The following is a 20,841-nucleotide window of genomic DNA, read 5'->3' as shown; positions in this document are numbered from 1 at the left end:
TGTTTTCTTTTTGAAACTGATTCTATAACTGTGTCTAAATATTCATTATGTTCTAATTGTAACCAAATTAAAAATAATCTCTAGTGTAGAAACTTCTCCAGGGCTCTTTGAAAATTGGAAGTTTCAACTTTCATTCATTGTTTAGCTGGTTTCAGGAGCCCCTTAGAACCTGTAGAGATGGGTTCTTAGTCCCAGGATGTTTTTTTTTTTTTTTAATGAGAAGTTATTATTTCAGATTAACATCCCATGTTTTCAGTAACCTGGATCTGAAAACATACCTAAAAAAGTCCATTGAGTCTAGCTTTTTTTTCTTTATGTTAATATTCTCTAAATTAATTTATTATAGATGTGTAACTTCTAAAATCTTCTCTGATTCTATTCCATCCTGACCAAAAGGGGGAAAAGAAGTGTAACTAATAAAGTATCAGTGTCTGGGAGAGTTCAAATAGAACTCTCAAATAGAGTCAAGAGGCACTCTGGAGGTCACTCTCGTGCAAGCTTCAGTTAGACATCATAACTTGCCTTTCATAACTTGCCAAATACCAACCAAAAACCATTCCAGCCAATCATAAAGAACACCTAAGGCAATATATAAGATTCTACAAAGGTTCCATGCACTAGGATAACTTTCCAGAAACCTGCAATCTCCAGGTGGGTCCCTGAACCAGATAAGTCCTGAAACTTTTTAAAGGGCCCAGCCTCTCCAGAGCATCAGCTAGTTCCATCCCCCTTCCCGTATTATTAACAGCCCCTTCCAACATGAAAAAGTTAGAATGACCACAGCCCAAATACCCCTAAAGAGAGGGATAGAAAGATCAAAGGTGATGGTGGAGTTACACAGAAAAGGCAGGATTTAACAAATGAATATGATTGCTGAATCATTATAGTGATATTTCTTTTAGTCACCAGTATCTTAGAGCAGCTAGAAGTAAAAATCTGAAACTATGGAATTGTAATCCACACCAAACTCTGAAAGCTTCTCTACAAATAATTGTTGTATTTATTGTGCTTTGAAATTTATTTCTTTTTTGTATATATATTATTTTTCACAAAAAAGAGAAAAAAGTTGATTGTAATGATAAAAAAAATATTTATTCCTTCTAGCCTCCTATATTCTGGAGCAGCTAGAAGGAAAAATCTGAGAGGATGGGGTAGTAGCCCATGACAAACTCTGGGATCTGTCCTATAACTACTTGTTGAAGAGTGCTTTGAAAACTGTTGCTTTTTTTTCCTTTCTCTGCTTTGTATATATATGTTATAGTATATAATAAAAAATAGTTTTTAAAAAAATCTTCTCTGATTCTAGGTGAATGTTACAAATGCCAAAGGGAGACATGATTTGCTTGATCTGAAACCATTTACAGAATATGAATTTCAGATTTCCTCTAAACTACATCTTTATAAAGGAAGTTGGAGTGATTGGAGTGAATCATTGAGGATACAAACACCAGAAGGAGGTATGTGTCAAAAAAAGAGGGACAGGACAAAAAGAAAGTGGGGGGGGGGAGAGGAAGAAAGAGTGGCTTGAAGAAGAACTAAGGATTCTTTTTCTCATTAGCTAGAGTTCGGGAGGGACTAAAGATAGTTGGTGAAATGGTTTTTGTTATTTAGATTACCAGTGATACCATAAATGATAGTCAATTTTGTTGAATAAATTATTTATCATTCTCAATGATTACCTTGCAAGAATGGTATGGTTTCCTGAGGCTGCCATTATAAAGTACACGAGCTAGAAGGCTTAAAACAACAGAAATTCATTGTCTCACAGTTCTTTAGGCTGGAAGTCTGAAATCAAGGTGACAGCAGGGTCATGTGCCCTCCAAAACCTGTAGGGAGAATCTTTCCCTGCCCTTTCTAACTTCTACTGTTCACCGGCATTCCTTGGAGTTCCTTGGCTTGTCAATGCATCACTCCAATCTCTGACTCCATCTTCACCTGGGCTTTTTCCCTGTGTCTCTTCTTCTTCTTGTAAGGCCACTACTCATATTAGGTTACGCTCCACTCTATTTGAATACATCTTCATTGACCCTATTTTCAAGTGAGATTCTAGAAGATAGGATTTCAGTATACCTTTTGGGGGGACAGAGGTCAACTCATAACACTCAGTTGGCAAGTAAGGAAATTGAGCTCAGATAGCTTAAAGTACTTGCCTAAGGTTAAACAGGTAATAAGTGATGGGGTGAGGACTTAGAGCTAACTCCGGTTATTTTTGTCACACCATCACTTCTACTTCTTCTCATTAATGAGACATTTTTTACATAGTAATCAATAATTATCTGTCTTTTCGTGCTCTTTGTTTTATTTTATTTTAGATTATTTTATATAGTCTCTTCAAATGACCAGGATAGACCACAAATATGTCATTTCATTCATTTCAGTAAATATCTGAGCCCCTGTCGTGTAGGAGCACACAACCAGAACATTAAGTGTTGGGAGTATAAGAAAAAGAAAGTAAAAATTCTTGACCTCACGGAGCTTACATTCCAGTTAGGTAAGATAAATTATAACAAAAAAAAGCAAGCAAACACATAAAATAGATATCTGTAGGTGCTATTCAGAAAATTATAATAAGACTATGCTACACCAATGGAATGGATATTCTTTATTAGGAAATCAAGGAAGGGCTCTCTGATCAGGTGACATTAGAACTGAATTTTAATGTAGGGCTGGGGGAAGCCACTCAGGTCAAGATCTGGGGGAAGAGTAAGTACAAAGAGAGAAACAGGATGACACGAAAGATGATAATAGGCAGGGGCCATATCGTAAAGGATTTTAAAAATCAGAATAAGAAGTCTGGATTTTCCCCCTACATCTAATAGGAAGCTATTGGTGAGTTTTAATTTGACTCGAGCCGATGAGAACTTACCCTGGCTGCTAGGTGGAGAACAGATTGTAGGAGGTTGGGGGGGGGGGGGGGGTGGGCGGACGGGCAGGAGTAAAAGCAGGATGAGCCATACTGTGGCTTGGAGGAAAGTAGACTCTGAGAATTCACATTTTAAATAAGAACATTGCGTTTTTCAGGTGAGAGATACAGGTGACTTGGACCCAGATGGTAGTAGTGGAGTGGTAGAGATGGAGAGAAATTAACGAAATGGAGATATGCTTGGGATAGAGTTAACAGAACTTACTGAAGGATGTGATATGGCAGATTAGAGAAAGAAAATTAGAGAAGAAAATAAATGATAGTTCCTAGATCTTTGTCTAAGCAACTGAATGTATGGTGGGGACTTTTCTTGAAACGGGAAAGATTGAGGAATGAGCAGATTTCTCATTGGGGAAGACAGATCGAGAATTCTGTGTAAGTCTTGTGGAGATAGTTCCAGGAAGAACTGTTAAGCATGCAGTTCTAGGGAAGATTTGGGCTGGAAATACACTTTCGGGAGTCATCAACATGAAGAGATGGTATACTTAAGGCAGTGGGACTCCTAGAAAGGATGTGTACCTGGAGAAAAGGAGGAGTCCCTAGGGTCCTATCACCTTTAGAACTGGGGCTAAACAGATGGGGGCTAGCAAAGGAGACTGAAGAAATAGTCAGTGAGGTAGAATGAAAACTAGGAGAGGGTGGTGTCATGGAAGCCAAGAGAAGAAAGCATTCAAGCAGCAGAGAGTGGCCAAATATGTTTGATGTTGTTGAGAAGTCAAGGAAGATGACAGAAATAATCCATGGAGTGTGCAACATGATATGGGCCAGAAGGTTCTCATGGAGAACTGAGGCAGAGGCTCCTCTGAGTGGGCTGAGAAGCAGGTAATGGGAGCAAGAGGAGACAGTAATGATAGACAACTTTTTCATGAAGTTTTGCTTTGAATGGAAGGAGAAAAATGAGATAGCTGGAGGAGGACACAAGGTCAAAGGAGGGTTTTGCTTTGGTCTTTAATACTTTAAGATTCTGGAGTTTGTATGCTAAAGAAAGATTACTCAGTAGAGACAGAGAAGCATAAATTATATGGTAGAAGCAAGTTCCTTGAGGAGGCTAGTGGTGATGGAACCAGAGCACAAGTGAAGAGGTTGGCCTTTTTAGGAGCAGGGACAAGGCATCCACAGAGCCAGGAAGGAAGACAGAAAATTTATTTGGTCTGTTTGGGATTGAGGAAGTTTCTTTCTGATTGTATCTACTTTCTTCATAAATATGAGACAAAATCATAAGCATTCAAGAGTATAGAAGATTCAAGGGGAAGGTTTTACTGAAAGAGTAGGATATCAAATACAATAGAGAAGTAGGGCTAAGTTGCCAGGCAGCTTAGAGTGCCCACTTGAGATTTTTGACCACATGTTAAACATCATGGTTATGTGTATTTCTTCTTAGAAGCTTTTTGTGTGATGGTATGAAGTTGGCAATTGACTTTAACCAAATTTGTTGTTTGGCCAGGTTGAAAATGGTGGAAAGAGGATATGTGAGCAAATGAGTAATTTTTAATTGCTGGGTCTTAGACTCTAAGTTGAGTAAAAAGTAATTACAGCATGAGGTAGACATATTTTGTGGGCCATCTTATATTCCATTATATTACTATTCCAAGTTCTTATCTTATTTGTAGCATACTGGAGTGTTTAAATTTGGGGGGTCTTTGTAGAGCTAGGTTTTAGTTTTACATTTGCTTGTAAGGATGTCCTTGGAATAGAATCTCTAAGTTACTGGCACCTAATAAAAAGGTATGATTGTATTAATTAACAAGTTAATTTTGACATTAACTTAAGTACTGGAACTGCCTGAGAAGATATGTTTATATGGCTAGGAAATTTTTAACATTAGGTAAGTCCTATTCCTGTTTGTCAAGTCATGTTGGTTATAGGCTGATGCCTCAGCAGTATTTAGTTCTATTTCTTATCTCTGTTTTCTCTTATTATCTCAGTAACTCTCTTCTATTCTGCAAAGCCATAAATGGTAATTAATCTCATTCCTTCATATTTAAACCCTGATGTATTTTTTCTTTTCGTTTCTGTGAAAATTAATGTGACTCTATAAAAAATTTAATATGGCTTATACTAAGATCTTGAAAGAAAGTAGGCTCTGGAGACATATTACTTCAAAATAAAATTTAATAGCCAGCAGTCTGCTCTCCACTAAATATTTTAGCATCATACTTCAAGCCTTTCAAATTCACTGCTCAGACAAACATTGCCAGGCTATCCATAACTATGAAAGGATAATAAATATGTTTTTCAGGTTAATGGACTTTTCTTTTTGGCAATCATTGGGAAATCAATTTCACTGAAGTATAATGAAACATTTTATTGAAGCAGTAGTGCATATGTAAACTTTACACTAATCTTAACAAATCTTTGAAGACACAAGAAATAGCCACCTGACAAGTTTTCTGAAGCACTCAATTAGTGACAGAGTATAGAACTTTCCATAATTTGTATAAATTTAGAACAGAAGAAAAATTATTGACATATAATCCACTGCCTTATTATCTAGAATTTTTCTAGTATTAACGTGAAAAAAATCAGTGTTCTTATTTGAGAGACTTAAGGACATATGTGCGTGTAAAATAGTCTCATAATTAAGTTACACTCATTTTCTATGAGCCACTAATGGTTATTTATTTATTTAGTTTTTACATGGGCAGGCACTGGGAATCGCACCCGGGTCCTCTGGCATGGCAGGTGAGCATTCTTGCCTGCTGAGCCACCGTGGCCCACCCCACTAATGGTTTTTGACAACTGACACTCATCATTGATACTTCAGTGATACTCGAAGGCCTACGGGGCCTATTGACAATATTATATCTAATATATAAATTGTAAATAATTTTATATTCTTTCTTCCTTCTTATATTAATTGCATTTCTCTATTTTTTAAAATAATTTTTTAAAGTGAGTTAGCTCAATAAATCATAATTTATTTCCTCTCATTTTTAAATAAAAATCACTTAAAATAATATTGAGCCGGGTGGTGTGGTGGCTCAGTGGCAGAATTTTCGCCTGCCATGTTGGAGACCTGGTTTCAATTCCTGGAACCTGCCTGTGCCAAAAATTAAAAAAAATAAAAATTAATGGTAATAATGCTGAGCTGCTTGCTGTCTGTTTAAATGCTTGTCATTTTTATAATCCAGAGCTTATTATTATTATTCTTATTGTAATACATAAAGTACTATATTAAAAAAAAAACAACTCATGGATTAGATTTTGCTTATACTGAATACAGATAAAATTATTGAAAATGGGTCATATTTTATGTCTAAGTCCAAGGTAATAAGTAAACTGAGAAATATTTGAGTTATATCACATTAGGCTAAGCTATAAACTAGGGAAACTCTAGGCTTGTGAAATCTTGTCATTCTCAAATGAGATAATGACCTATTTAGAGATGTGAAAAAGATTTTGTCTTATTTTTTTAAGTGTTTGTCTGTTTTATTTAAAATCCTTTGAGGCAGAACTGTTACTTTTTCGTATTTCATAAAATAAGCCACATCATAGCAATGAGTACAGCAGCTCATTTCTGCGTGTGGGTGGTTGTGAATGGACTCTTGAAGCTGGCTAATTCAGAGTAATTGCTAATTCAGAGTAATTCATAAAGAGAGAAACCCAAACCTGGAGATATACCATATTTACCAAGTTCCGTTGGCTTCCTTTCATTGTCTGAATCTCCCTTTGTGTTTGATCTTCCTGTGGGTTGTTCTAGGATCTCTTTTCTCTTCCTCTCAGCAGCGTGGTTTTCACCCTTACCACTGCTTCTGTCACCAGTTTCTTCATGAAATACCAGTTGATGTAAACCGAAAAATGTGTGAAGTTTTTTTGTTAGCACGTCTTCCTTTTTGCCCTGTGAGTGTGTGCTCAAACATAATTTGGCATTTAAAAAAATTAATAGTAAGCTTTTTTTAGTTCCTCTCTAAAACTATGAGTGATTTTATGAGAGGGCTCTTTCTTTGCAGTCTTTGCTACTCAATACTGAGAGGAATTTAATTTCTCCTTGTAGCCTAAGGCTTAGTTATTTACATCATTTCAGCAGTGTATGAGGACATTGTTTGCTCCATGTGGTCCTTTTCTATGGCATTAACTTTGACTCCTGCCATAGTCCTCCATGAGAAATGCTTTCTAAAGGACCACTAAGCCAGGGCTAGGAGGACAGAAGCCACTTCCTGTGTTTAGGACAGTCCTACAATTAGTCAGTCATCTAAGGCGGGTCTTGTACCGGGACGCCATCAACCACATTTTGTTTCTCGTGGGAAAACGTCCTGGAGATTGGATTTCACACAGTCTATTGCCTGAGAATAGTTCCAGGTGGTTGGAGAAGGTGGTCCCTTACTGCTTAGAAAAGAAGACTCAAAAAAAAAGAAAAAAGAAAGAATGAGCCGTTCTTAGGCCTATCTTATCGGTTACCTGTTTCTGTCCATTCATTCACCATTCTTAAAAGCCTTGTTTAAAGGTTTTGGTCTTGTTCAGCGCTACTCTGCGCAATGAATAAAGGAAGCGTTGCATGTTCATATTTGGGCCAGAGTGTTAAAGGAGAAGCCCCTTTCCCATCTCACAGGGACTCGGGTGATGGTGAGAGATCCCCAAAGAGGGAGAAAATGTGGGTTACCAGCTCTGGCCACCCCTTTCCACACTGAGAAGCTAGGCAGCTCATTCATTCATTCATTCTTTTCTTTGTAATTTTTAAATATTGCCAAGATAGTTTAGGTGTGAATAATCAAATACTAAAAGTGATTTTGCTATCTTGGTTATTAAACATCCCATAATAGTCTAGCTCAGGGCAAATATTTTCGTAAAGGTCCAGATAGTAAATATTTTAGGCTTTTCAGACCAAACAATCTCTTGTCACATCTACTAAAATGTTTTGTTGTAGGATGAAAGCAGCCACAGACAATATATAAACAATAGGTGTGGCTGTGTGTTCCACTGAAACTTTATTTATGGACACAGGAATTTTTATTTCATATAGTTTTCATGTATCACAAAAAATCATTCTTCTTTTGATTTTTTTACAGCCATTTAAAAATATAAAAAGCAATATTTATACATGGGCTATAGAAAAAAAGAAAGAAAGACATATTTGACCTGTGGACAAGAGTATGCTGACATCTAAACTAGCTAAACTTGAAATCAGCGTACTTAAGACTCCTTGCCTAAGGCGTAAGGAAATGAGAATGAGTGGCACTTAACCCTTCTAAAGGGGCTTACGTGTAAACATTTTCGGTAGAGGGAAAATGTTATGTTTGTGACCAGTGACAGCAGCTTTCCCCTTTTTTCCTTCTTTCATTCTCCTCTAAGCCGAATACCTACCCTGAAAGTACTGTAAATGCCTGGGCTCTGTCATTTGACACAATACTGGGCACGCCAGTTGGAGGACATGCATTCCATGAGTTCTTCTGAACAGCAAGAAATATGGTTCTCTGGATGACCTGTGAGCAATGTATGTATCAGGAACTATACATACATGAAAACTCATCACGTCCTCAGACTCAAGGCTTATAGTATACCTTGGAAGGTCAAAAAAAGATTCTTGGGGGAGGTGACACCAAGATGAAATGCAAAGTCCAAAGGGTCCCCTTCCTTCCCAGGAGCATAGGCCACCAGAGTCACTGCCCTAGGAGAAGGCAGCTAGTTCCTCCTTGAAGTATTTGATTCTCTTAACTTACGTGAAATCTTGCATTCCGATTTTCGTTTTACTTGGATAACCAATACTTCTTGATTTCGTTGGCAACCATCTTTCTCTTCTCAATCTTTAAAGGTTGGATGCCTTAAAGCTTTACATTGGGTCCTTTCTTTTCCCAGATGACCTCATCTAGCCCCATGGCTCTAAGGCCATATGTGTAGTTTCAGCCCTGGCCTCTCTCTAGAACTTCAGATTTGTGTTCCAGCTGCCTCTCTGATATCTTCACTCAGATGTCAACAGGCGTTAAACAAAAACATTTCTTTTTCTCCAAAGCAAAACGCTTCCAACATGTTTCTGCTTCAGTCTTCCCTATTTCAGTAAATGACATCACCATCTTCCTATCTTACTCAAGCCAAAAATCTAGAAATTATTTATAATTTCTCCTTTCTTCTCAGATCAACAACAGCCTCTCTCTCCTAAACATATTCAAAATCTGTTCACTTCTCTCCAGTGCCACTGTGACCATCCTAGTTCAATAATTAGTTACTTTTTAATTATAAAGTTTAACAACAAAATGAACATTTACAAACCCACAACTCAACTTAAATACTGTAACGTAGCCAATAGATTCCTACCCTGTCATGCCCCCGCCGCCCCCAGAGGTAGCCAGTATTCTGAATTTGTGTTTATTATCATCACCATTTTTCTTTATTTTCATAAATATATGTCTCTAAACTCTCTCTCTCTCAAAAAAAAAGCTTGATTTTGAGCTTTATAAAAATTACATCCTATGTATAATCTGCAACACACTTTTTTCCCATCAGAACTCAAACACAGTGTCTCTTTTGATTTTAGTATGGATGGTACATCCCCACTTCTATCAAAAGGCAACCTTTTCACTTATGATCTGGGTGTTAAAAGGTTATGTTTCTAAAAGGTTCCATGCACTAGAGTAACTTTACATAAACGTACAACCTCCAGATGGGTCCCTGGACCAGATAAATCCTGAAACTTAGAGGACCCAGCCTCTCCAGAACATCAACTAGTTCCATCCCCCTACCCCATGTCATTGACAGCCCCTTCCAACATGAAAAAGTTAGAATGGGCATAACCCAAATGACCCTAAAGAATGGGATAGAAAGATCAAAGTGGAGTTATACAGAAAAGGTAAGGTTTAATAAATGAGTATGATTGCTGAATCATTATATTAATATTTCCTTCACTATCTTAGAGCAGCTAGAAGTAAAACCTGAATTTATGGAATTGTAACCCATACCAAACTCTGAAAGCTATTCTACAACTAATTGTTGCACTATTGCTTTTTTGTATATATGCTATTTTTCACGAAAAAGAAAAAAAGATCGATTGTGATGATAAAAAATATTTATTCCATCTAGCTTCCAATGTTCTGGAGCAGCTAGAAGGGGAAACCTGAGATGATGATATGGTAGCCCATGACAAACTCTGGAATCTGTCCTGTAACTACTTGTTGAAGAGTACCTTGAAGACTATTGCTTTTTTCTTTCTTTACTCTGTATATATGTTATGTGATACAATAAAAAAAAAAGGTTATGTTTCTAAAAGCAAGTAAAGGGAGGTCTCAGCCATGCTAAGCATGCTGAGAAGTCAAATAAAAGAACAGAGAAAAGACCATTAGATTTGACAACATGGAGTTCATTGATAACCAAAAGGAGTGTGTCAGTGGAATGAGGGATCTGTGGAACCGGCTCAACTAGTGTGAGGTGAATGGATGGAAATAATGACAAATGACAGCTCCTTTCAAGAAGTTCTTCTGAAGCAGGCAGAGTTATGGGGCACTAGCAAGAGTCCATATAGAACTTAACAAGGAGGCATAGCAGGCAATAATTACTGCAGACACGACCCTACCTACAAAAACTTTTAAATCATATAAGGTCTTGTAAGACTATTTGAATTGTGTTATTTGAAACTAAATTTTAGATACATATTACAGCCCTAAGAGTGGACATCAACCAATCAAACAATTCCTGTGTATTTCGTTTGTCCGCTACTTAAAACCTCTCCAGATATGCCTTTTCTGTATTTACTTTTTGTTAAATCTTCCATTCACTGTCTTTGGAGATCTTTACACTTCTCTCTAGTGCATGCTAAAATTTCCAAGGTTGCCGGTAATGGTGGAAGGATTGTTTTCTACCCTGAGATTCAGGTGCTGTTATTCAGAACCCAGTATTTGCCTCTAGCGTTAGATGTGATGCTGTTTTTCAAAAGTAACAAATAGCTTGGCTCCAATTTGTTGAACAACAGACTGTTCCAAAGAATCACAGGATCTTACGCTTGAAAGAGCGCTGCCGGTCATTTAAGCCAATTTCCTGCTTAATTCAGGTCTTCCTCTTTTTTTCATATTGATGGTTTCTTACTCTTTTGTCCTTCAAATGGAGACAGTTTCATCTCAGGAGATTTGACTTCCATGTCTCATATTTGTACTTTTAATCATTTGTATCCATTTGTTTTGAAATTGTTTGAGCTTTCTGACCTTTGACCATCTCTTTCTCACATGCCTGTAAGATGGCAGTTCTCTCTCTCTTTAGTTAGAGACTGAGGACAGAACTTTAAGTGATTTTTGTGACGTTGAATCTCCAAGATTCTCTTCAATTTTAGCACGAAGGTTGCTTTAAGCAGCTGTGGCTTGACACCCCTCGACACAAAGTTTTACACTTCGAAACCCTTGCAGATTCAACTGATAATTTCTCTCCCGTAGGGTTCACGCTGCAGGTGAATACCATTAAAACTTTAGTTTCACTTGCGATTCATCCCCCAAAGAGAGTAAGTTTTTAGAATTCGATTCTTAGCTCTGCGATGAACTGTTAGGCTGAGGGTCTTTCATGAATGATCTTTTTAAGTTTCTTACTAAACTGTAATTAACTGAAGATATTGTGTGCTGTAGAACAAGTTAACTGGCTTTGGGACTGAGCACACCCAAGTTTTCAAATTCTGATTATGTGCTCAATATCTGGATTACCTACTTTGTGGTATGTTTAGATCTTTGCTCAATATAGCAATCTCACATGGAATTAAGATTCCTGGAGATTAGGATCTCTGGAGACAGTGAGACCTGGGCTCAGCTCTGAGCTGTACCATTTACCAGTCTTTGTAAATCATTTAACCTTTGTCAGCCTCTTTATCCTTAGTGGTAAAGCAAGTGTTATCACACGCACCCCCTGCATTGTGTGCAAATTAAATGACAGAATGTATATAAAGTGCCCAAATATTAACTGGCAATAATAGATGGTGAATAGAGGTCAGCTCCCCATTTCCCTCTGTGGCTTATGCTTTCTTCATTTTTGCATCTGAGCTAGGAAAAAGAAGTCACTGGTTTGATTCCTGGGTCATTTTTCATGGTCCTAAAAGTTTTGAAATGTTTTCAGGATGTCTTATGTAAGCATTTCTTCTACCCTAATTCCTTGCCAAAAGAGTAAATACTACCACTGCTCAGAAGAGAGGGAGATGAAAAGAAGGCTTTTGGAAAGAAAAGACATGGGTGTTTAGAAAACACAAAAAGAGAAGGTAGGAAGAGGAAGTGATGAAGGAAAAGAGTAGAATAGGAAGAGATGCACATGATGGAGAATGGACATATTACAGAGAAATCATAAGCTCGCTTACGGCCAGGCAGTTTCTTGGTACTGAACAAAGAGTATGGTCTAGGGGCTAGCACAGACCTGTGTGCAAAGCCTGGCATCCATGCTGACTAGTCTGGGGCCTTGAACAAGTTCCCTAACCTCTTAGCACCTTAGTTTCAAATGAAGAAAGCAACAATAGATACATTTACTGAGTGCTTACCTTGTGTCAGGCACTGTTCTACTCACTTAAATTCTTACTACAGCCCGACATGATATTGTTATCCTCATTTGTCAGGCGAGCAAACTGGTTGAGCCCACAATTAACATTTCCTCAAGATTGCAAAGCCAGGATATTTTATTCTCCTGGGTTGCTCAAGGTAAAACCATACCATGGTTTGGCATAACCAATGGCAATGTATTCGCAGTTTTAAGGTCAGGAAAAGAGTCCAAATGAAGGTATCATCAAGGCGATGCTTTTCTCCCAGAAGACTGCCACGTTCTGGGGCTGGCTGCTGGCACTCCTTGGCCCTTAGCTTGTCATATGAAAATGCACATGGCGGCACCTCCTGATCTCTCCATTCTCTTCTGGGTTCCACTGCTGTTTAGCCTCCGTGGCTTTGCTCTCTTACCTGAATTTCATTCTTTTACAAAAGGACTCCAGTAATAGGAATCAAGACCCATCCTGATTAAGGTGGTACATACCTTATCTGAATTAACCTCATCAAAAAGTCTTACTCACAAGGGGTTTACACCCTCAGGAATGGATTAAGTTTGAGAACATGTTTTTCCGGGGTACATACCATGGCAAACCACCACACAGGGTTTGCCCTTAGGTGGACAGCTCTGAAGCTCACCCTTTAACCACTGCAGTAAAGTTACTTCCTGGGGTGTGAGGAGGAAACACGGTGGCACTTGTGAATGTTCTCACACCGGGCCTGCCCACAGCCTGTGCTCAGCACTTGTTAGTTTTCCTCCTTTCACTTTTTCTCTTTTCTCATCTTCTGTTAGCCAGGAGAGGACTTTCTTTTCTGGAAATTTCCATCTGGTTAAATGGAACTTGTTACTCCAGAAGGAATCTCAGTATAGCTTTACCTGGAATACACTCCAAGTTTCACTGTTTTGGCAGCTGAGTTGGTGCAGCTAAAGCCTGTTTTCAGTGGTTGCTTCTATTGATTCTGCCTTTGAATCAAAACAAATGTCTGTGATTGATAGTGGGGAAAATAAAATTGCTTTACAAATGCACGCACTCATACACACACACAGGAGTTTATTATTAATTCTCTTTTTTAATTAAATGGTGCCACTTTTACCATTGTCCTATAGATTGACATTTATTCTAAAAGTTCAGTCTGTGTTTCAGCCTCAAATAGGTATTTCCTGACTTGTTCATCTGTTCATTCATCATTTAACAAACACTTATGGGCAGCCAATGACATTCCAAGTTCTGTGCTAGGTAGAGAATATTAAAATGAATAAGACAGGCCTTGCATTTAGGGAGTTCCTGTCTTATCATAAAACCAAATAATTATACTACAGGATGGTAAGTTCAAGAAAGGAGCTGAACACAAGTTTGACCATTCGTATTTGTATTTCGCATGTTTTTAAGATGAAAAAATGTTCTTCCTTTTGATTTATGTCTTTACTTTTCTTTTGAGAATTCTTTCTCCATTCCAATAAGATAAATAAGCGCACGTATTTTCTCTGAGTTATTTTATTAATACGTGTTTTAAGAGTAAGGTAAAATCTGTTTCCTCTTCCTCATTTTTTAAAACATTTTTTAAAAGTTAATCTTGCATTTTCTCACTTTTATGGCCAAGGAGATACAAGTTTATTGTTAAACAAAAGAAAAAGGAAAATACAGGGCTACAAAGGAAATTAAAATTACCCTATTATCCTACTTTCCCAGAATAATTTATTGAATAAACAATTGATGTTTAGATAATAGTGTTTTATATTGCATATGTACATATATATGAAAAATATGTTTTTCCCACTTCAAAACAGAGCCCACTGGCATGTTAGATGTCTGGTACCTGAAACAGCACATTGACTACCAGAGACAACAGATTTCTCTTTTCTGGAAGGTAAGTTTTCAGACAATTTAAAACTCAAGAGAGTCATATATTTGAATGAGGAATTTCAAGGCAGAAAAAGACCTTCCATTTCCATAGTGACTTTGGTAGGAGGCTTCAGTGACTTCGTTGGAGCTCATTTTCTCAGACATATCCTTATGGTACATGATTTGGTGTCATTTGCCTTTACCAGATAAGGGCAGAGCTCCATGTTACTTGCCCTGCACAACCACACCCTTTCCTCATCCCACCCCCAGTCAGTCAAGGCCCTTTCCTACCCCCAGGCATTGCCACCCTCTAACTCCAACTACATCATCTTTTTTGACTCTTATCCTCCCTTCTAGCCACTTCCTGTCTCCCTGTTTTAGTTTGCTAAAGCTGCCGGAATGCACTGTACCAGAAACAGAATGACTTTTAAAAGGGGCATTTATTAAGTTACAAGTTTACAGTTCTAAGGCCATTAAAATGTCTAAACTAAGGCATCCAGAGAAAGATACCTTGACTCAAGAAAGGTTGATGGGTCCGGGACACCTCTGTTAGCTGGGATGGCCCATGGTTGGCATCTGTTGGGTCTGTGGCTTCTGATTTCAAACAGCTTCCCCTGGGGCATTTTCTTTCTTCATCTCCAAAGGTCTCCAAAGGCTGTGTGGGTCTGTCAACACGGAAGCTTTTTCCAAAATGTTTCCCTCTTAAAGGCTCCAGTAAGCAACCCTACTTTGAATGAGTGGACACACATCTCCATGGAAACAACTTAATCAAAAGATCTGACCCAGCAATACTGAATCAGGGTTAAAGAACATGACTTTTCTGGGGTACACAACAGTTTCAAACCAGGACGCTTTCCTATACACAGTATGCCCAGCAATGACCATACACCCTTACTTATAAATTGTTTGGGATATAAAAGATAGGAAAGCTATAGGTGTGAATTTTTAGGACTAGATTTTCTTTGCCATTGAAAAGCCTACAGAATATAGGAGAAATATATTCCTGAGGCCCTACCTCAGGAATTCTAATAGTAGTAGAGAGTAATAGCAGCAGGAATAGAAAACCACCCCTCAAAAAGAGTAGTAACATTGTCGTAAATCACACAGCCTTCCAGAAAACAATGAAGCCCAATATTTTTTTTTATTAGAGAGGTTGTAGGTTTACAGAAAATCGTGCAAAAATTACAGAGTTCCCACATACCACCCCCTCACACAGTTTCCCTATTATTAACTCTTTTTCTGAGTATAGTACTTCTGTTACAATTGGTAAACAGTATTATTATAAATATACTATTAACTGGAGTTTATAATTTACCTCAGCGTTCACTGTGTTGTGCAGTTCTGTGGTTTTTAAAAATGTTTATTCTGGTAACATCTATGCAACCTAAAATTTCCTGCTTTAGCCACTTTCACATTTACAGCTCAGTGGTGTTCATTTCACTCACGATGTTGTGCTACCAGCATCACCATCCATTACCAAAACATTCCCAGCACCCCAAACAGAAACTCTGTACCCATTAAGCATTGACTTCCAGCTCCCTATCCCCACTCCATCCCTGCTACTCTGTATTCTAGTTTCTGACTCAATGTATTTAATCTTCTCATTATTTTGTGTTAGTGAGATTATGCAATATCTGCCTTTATTGTGTCTGGATTATTTCACTCAACATGATGTCTTCAAGGCTCATCCACACTGTAGCTTGTATCAGAACTTCATTCCTTTTTATGACCGAATAACATTCCATTGTGTATATATATATATATATATGCAATGTATATATTTATTTTATCTGTTGATGGGCACTTAAATTGTTTCCATCTTTTGGAAATTGTGAATAATGCCACTATGGACATTGATGTACAAATATTTGTTTGAGTCTCTGCTTTCAGTTCTTTTGGATATATATCTAGGAGTGGGATTGCTGGATCATGTGATAATTCTGTACTTAATTTTATGGGGAACCCATGAGGCCCCATAAGTTATTACAGAATGTGTGAAACTTTCATAAAGCCGGCATCACCATTTCATTTAATCCTCATTAAAAACTTGGGTATTAGATACTCTTACCCCCACTTCATCCAGCTGCTAAGTGCAAAGCTGAGACTGAAACCCCATCCAATACTCTTTCTGCAACTTCATGACTCAACCTTGTTGAAAGGAAATAGTACTTGAATTAATACGCTGATTAGCATACTCATAAGAAGAGGTTTTAGGGTGAGCTATAGTCCTCTTTATTTCCCCAAATTCATATCCCTTTCACTATATGTCTTCCAATTAAGGGTAAATAAACAGTTTTGGAATTAACCTAGTGGAGATCAAACCTGCAGAGCCCAAGCATTGAGTAAAAAGTCTTCTGATGCGGCTGGCATGATTGAATGTGATACTATGCAATCATCTTCAGTTTTAAGAAATGAACCAGCCAAGAAATAAGCTCTTCCTCTCTTTTCCATTCTCTCTCTCTCTCTCTCTCTCTCTCTCTCTCTCTCTCTCTCTCTCATACACAAGATGTCTGCTATAAGAGGAGGCTCACCATAAATAGCTCGGTGAGTCATAACCAGGCTCTTCACTTTGAAACTAAAACTACAGTTCAAAATTTATTTTAAGATAAAATTACTTTTAATGGGAAGACAATTCTTAATGCAAGACATTTAGAGCGGCCATGTCTTATAAATGTTATAGAGAAACCAGCTCAATTCTTGGCTGTTGGTTGTCATTCGCACAACTAAGTGCTAGTTAAACCCCAAATTCCTTTCCTATAAAGATTCCTCCTCTACAGGTGCCCTGAGTAGTGGTCTGAAGGTGATGCTGTTTTAGTCTATTTCACTCCTTCCTCTCAACCATTTCTCTCTAAAGAATGAAGGCACCAATACTGGTGTCTATGTAGCTGAAGACACCATTGCAGGAATCAAGTAAATGAGAGAACACAAATGTACAGAACCACTAAGCTGCCGAGGTAAAACTAAATGGTCCTACAGCATGAATTTTCATCCTGACATTGAAAGTGGCATGCCCAGTGCCATGCCTCCCAGGGCTTCTCAGTGTGCCAAAGACAATTTAAGACAGGTATGATCATGGTATTCTGATTCCAGGATCGGAGTAAGGCAGATATTTGTTAGCCCCAGCAAATACTTAGCAAATGCACGTCTACCCCTTCTTCTCTGCTGCTTATTTTCATCTTGTCCTTTCTCACAGTGCTTATGTTCTGAAATGGGGTCTTAGAATTAGAGCCCTCCTAGCCCACCCTTCCAAACCACAGCTCCTACTCCAGCCGGGACAGACAGATGTCTTCACTGGGGCCTTTGGGACACTGAGATCCCCTGCTCTGTAGGCAGCCTGTGCACTAGGGTTGGATATCTCTTACCATTAGAAGAATCTCTCTTTTTGTGGAGGCATAATTGTAGTAGGACCAAAACTGATACTTTGGACTGGAGTAGGTCCATCTAAGAAACCCAGAACATAAATGCTGGAAGCCTCCACAGCTTGATGCCAGATATTAGTCATGATGGAACCAGTTCACAGCCTTCAGTGATTCCCCAGCCTGAGAGACTCCTTAAGAAGACTTGGGCACAGTCCTAAGTTTCGCAGTGTGGTTCCAGGATTGATTCCTTTTCTGTCAAATCCAGGGCTTCTCAGTGGCCCCACATATGCCACTCGCCTGGGAGTGGGGATAAAATACTGGCCAGAGTTACTGGGCTGAGCAGTCCTGCTTAGGCTCACAGAACCCCGGAATCACCGACCCCTAGAGCCGAGGAAATTTAGCATCCCCACCCTTTATGCTGTAGATGCAGAAACTGAGTTCTAGAAAGGAGACGTGGTTTCCCATGAGGGTGTTTCAGCGAATAGGGTGTTTATTGGCAGGGTCCTTCCCACAGTTCTCTCTGGTCTGAAGCGCTCCTGTCACCCTCCTCGGACGTGGGGCTCCTGTGGCACAAAGGGTGCATCTAAAGGTCAGGCTAGAAAGAACACACAGCAGCCAGATCAGGTGCTTGTGGTGGCGCCCAGACCACACCTCGCAGGGGGAAGGAAGCAGAGACAGCTCGTGACGGTTGGGGTTTGTATTCCTCTGGGAATTACAGCAAATGCTCAGTCACTGCAGAGGGGAGATTTTCAGACCTTGGCACAAAGAAAGCCGATGTACAGTGGGGCCAGGCTGTGGGCACGGTGAGAGCAGGTTTCTCTTGCACCTGGGAAACGTGAGGTGACCTTTCACTCTTGTGGGGTGTTTGCATTGCAGAGGACTCGGTGCTGAACCGGTGCAGCCATGCATATGTGTTTATGTGTGTAAGAAAGGGTGTGAGTGTGGGTGCGAGGGTGTGTCTTTGTGTGTGTGAGTGTGTAATGTGTGGTGTTTGTGTATGTGGTGAGGAATGTGTGAGCATGTGAGTGTGGGGGTGAGGGAAAGAAGTTAAGTGCGGGAAAGTTGCGTGTGTATGTGAGTGAGCATGAGGGGCATTTGTGAGTGTGTGAGCATGTGTGGAGGTGTGTGAGTGTGATTTGTGTGAGTAGGAGGGGTGTTGTGGGCATGTGTGGGAAGGCATGAGCATGGATGTGTCAGAGCGTGTGTAAATGTGAGTGGTGAGTGAATGTGCGGGTGTGAGCATTCTGTGTTGAAGGTGCAGGAGGCTTTGGCTGTGTAGTTCCGGTACCCAGATGGCTACTTATTTTCCCACACCTCGTTTTCTCCTCTGAAAGCTTTGTTTCCTCAAAAATGTACTACTTTTTATCATAGCTATTTTCAGGAGAGTTTTTGTGTTGAAGTGAAAAAGTACAACCTAGTCTACGAGATAAAACAAGAACACCTGAGTGTTGCTAAAACTGCAAATAAATTTTAACAAAGCAGCTCTTCTCCAAGTAGAAAACGATGCTCTGTCCCCAAGGGCCCAGTGTGGCATGAGACCCCTTCCCAGCTGGGGGCTTTTAACAATACCAACCCCCACCCCCACCCCCCAGTCCTTCTAGCATCCCTTTCTATGCCAGGCTTTATATGGTCTCCTTTGCCTCGATTCAACAATTCAATCCCTGATTCCAAAATGCTTTTCTTCCACCTGATGCAACGTGTCTCCTCTAGGAAGAAAATCACCCTGAAAATAGGGATAGCACGTGAAAAAGATTTCACAGCAGAGTCAAAGCCACTTTCCCAATCTCATCTGTCGATCACTTCAGTTATTCTCACCGTCTTGATCCTAGCAAATCCCAGACGTCCTGAAATGATTGTGGGTCTAGAAGAAAGATGCCGGTGTGCGAAGGAGACTGAATTCATTCATTCATTTGTTTATTCATTCATTCATTCAAACACATATCTTAAAGCCCCTCTTCGGTGCTAGACACTGCACCGCATGACGGGTATATATGAAAGTGAAAAGACGCAGCCTGTCCTCGTGTCGTATTGTCACATCCAGTGGGTGGACAGGACTAAAAGCCAGGATGACAGTGGGGCTTGTGGCGTGGGAGGATGTCAAGAGCCAGTGGGAAGGAAGATGGGGCTTGTCCCATAGAGAAAGGACCAGGGGGTGGTCAGAGAGAGACCTCCAGGGTGGTCACCCTGGAGCTGACCCTAAGAGGGCAGGTCAGCCAGGACGGGCGTGGGGACAGCGTCTAGGGGAGAGCCTTTGGCGACTAAGGCTCCGGCATGTAAAGGCTCCAGCATGTAAAGGATCACTTTATTAAAATGCTGTCCCATAGAAGGATAATACAAGCAAGCCACACATACGAGTCACATGCATAAGTTAAAATTTTCTGGTAGGCACATCTTAATAGGTAAAAAGAATCAGGTGGAATTTGTTTTAATCATATGTTGCATTTAACCCCATATATCTAGGATATCATTTCAATATGTAATCAATATTTTGAAAATTATTCGTGAGGTTTCTACTTTCTTTTTTTTCCTACAAAGTCCTAAAAAAAAAACAGCAGTGCATTTGACACTCAGAGCCCGCCTCATTTTGGCCTGGCCACATTTCAGGGACCCTGTGGCCTCTCATGGTTTGTGGCTCCTGGACTGACAAGCACAGCTCTGGTGCCTTGAGAAGTTATAAAGAAAGGAGCTTTAAAAAGTCTTGGTTCCAAAAGTGAAAAAAAGAGATTTGGTGGGTTTTTTATCCACTTATTAAATGAAGTCATTCATTTTGTTAAACAGCTACGCTCAAACTTTACATCTGGGATAGAAGGGGAGAGGGCTGAAATATCAGCCAGCCCCATCCACCAAGCCTGCCCCGTGGAGAGGAGGCAGCACTAGCCCCAAGAGTCCTGCTGCAACACGGGGCAGCTGTGTAGTACATTTGTGTCTTTCCCTGGAATTTCTCTTTCTCATATGGAAAACATTTCGACCTAGATCACACAGCGCTGCTGAAGATATGGTCTCCCCAGATAAATGAGGTTAGGCTAAAAAACTAAAATTTTTTATAACCTGAGTGATGTGGATGTGAAACAAAGCTCCATCATAAGTCCCCAGGGTAGATTAGTTGTCGAGATGTATATATTGCATGTATCTAATTAAAGGGAGCGCCTCAGAATCAATATTTTAGTACGAAAGCAGCAGACAGTAAAGCTGTGATAGCTTTGTTGCAATGTTCGGCTGTTCCCTGCCCTTTCCCTTGTCCCATCACTGGCTGGCACAGCATTTCTGAAGATATTTTGAGAAAGAATAGA

The 20,841-nt window shown here is 39.4% G+C and overlaps 1 protein-coding gene across 2 annotated transcripts in view; it reads left to right on the top strand.

Moving 5' to 3' along the window:
• Positions 1 to 20,841, top strand: part of IL12RB2 (interleukin 12 receptor subunit beta 2) — an 81,587-nt gene that overhangs the window by 19,608 nt on the left and 41,138 nt on the right. For both annotated transcript variants that reach the window (XM_077120651.1, XM_077120650.1), the window contains 2 exons: positions 1,307 to 1,457; positions 14,138 to 14,217. In XM_077120651.1, the coding sequence (XP_076976766.1) occupies positions 1,307 to 1,457; positions 14,138 to 14,217 (231 nt within the window). The remainder of the gene's footprint in view (positions 1 to 1,306; positions 1,458 to 14,137; positions 14,218 to 20,841) is intronic.

Source organism: Tamandua tetradactyla, chromosome 11, assembly GCF_023851605.1.
Source record: "Tamandua tetradactyla isolate mTamTet1 chromosome 11, mTamTet1.pri, whole genome shotgun sequence".
NCBI classification, from domain to species: domain Eukaryota; kingdom Metazoa; phylum Chordata; class Mammalia; order Pilosa; family Myrmecophagidae; genus Tamandua; species Tamandua tetradactyla.
The sequence above is the reverse complement of the archived record's forward strand: the minus strand, read 5'-3'. Positions and strand labels throughout refer to the sequence as shown.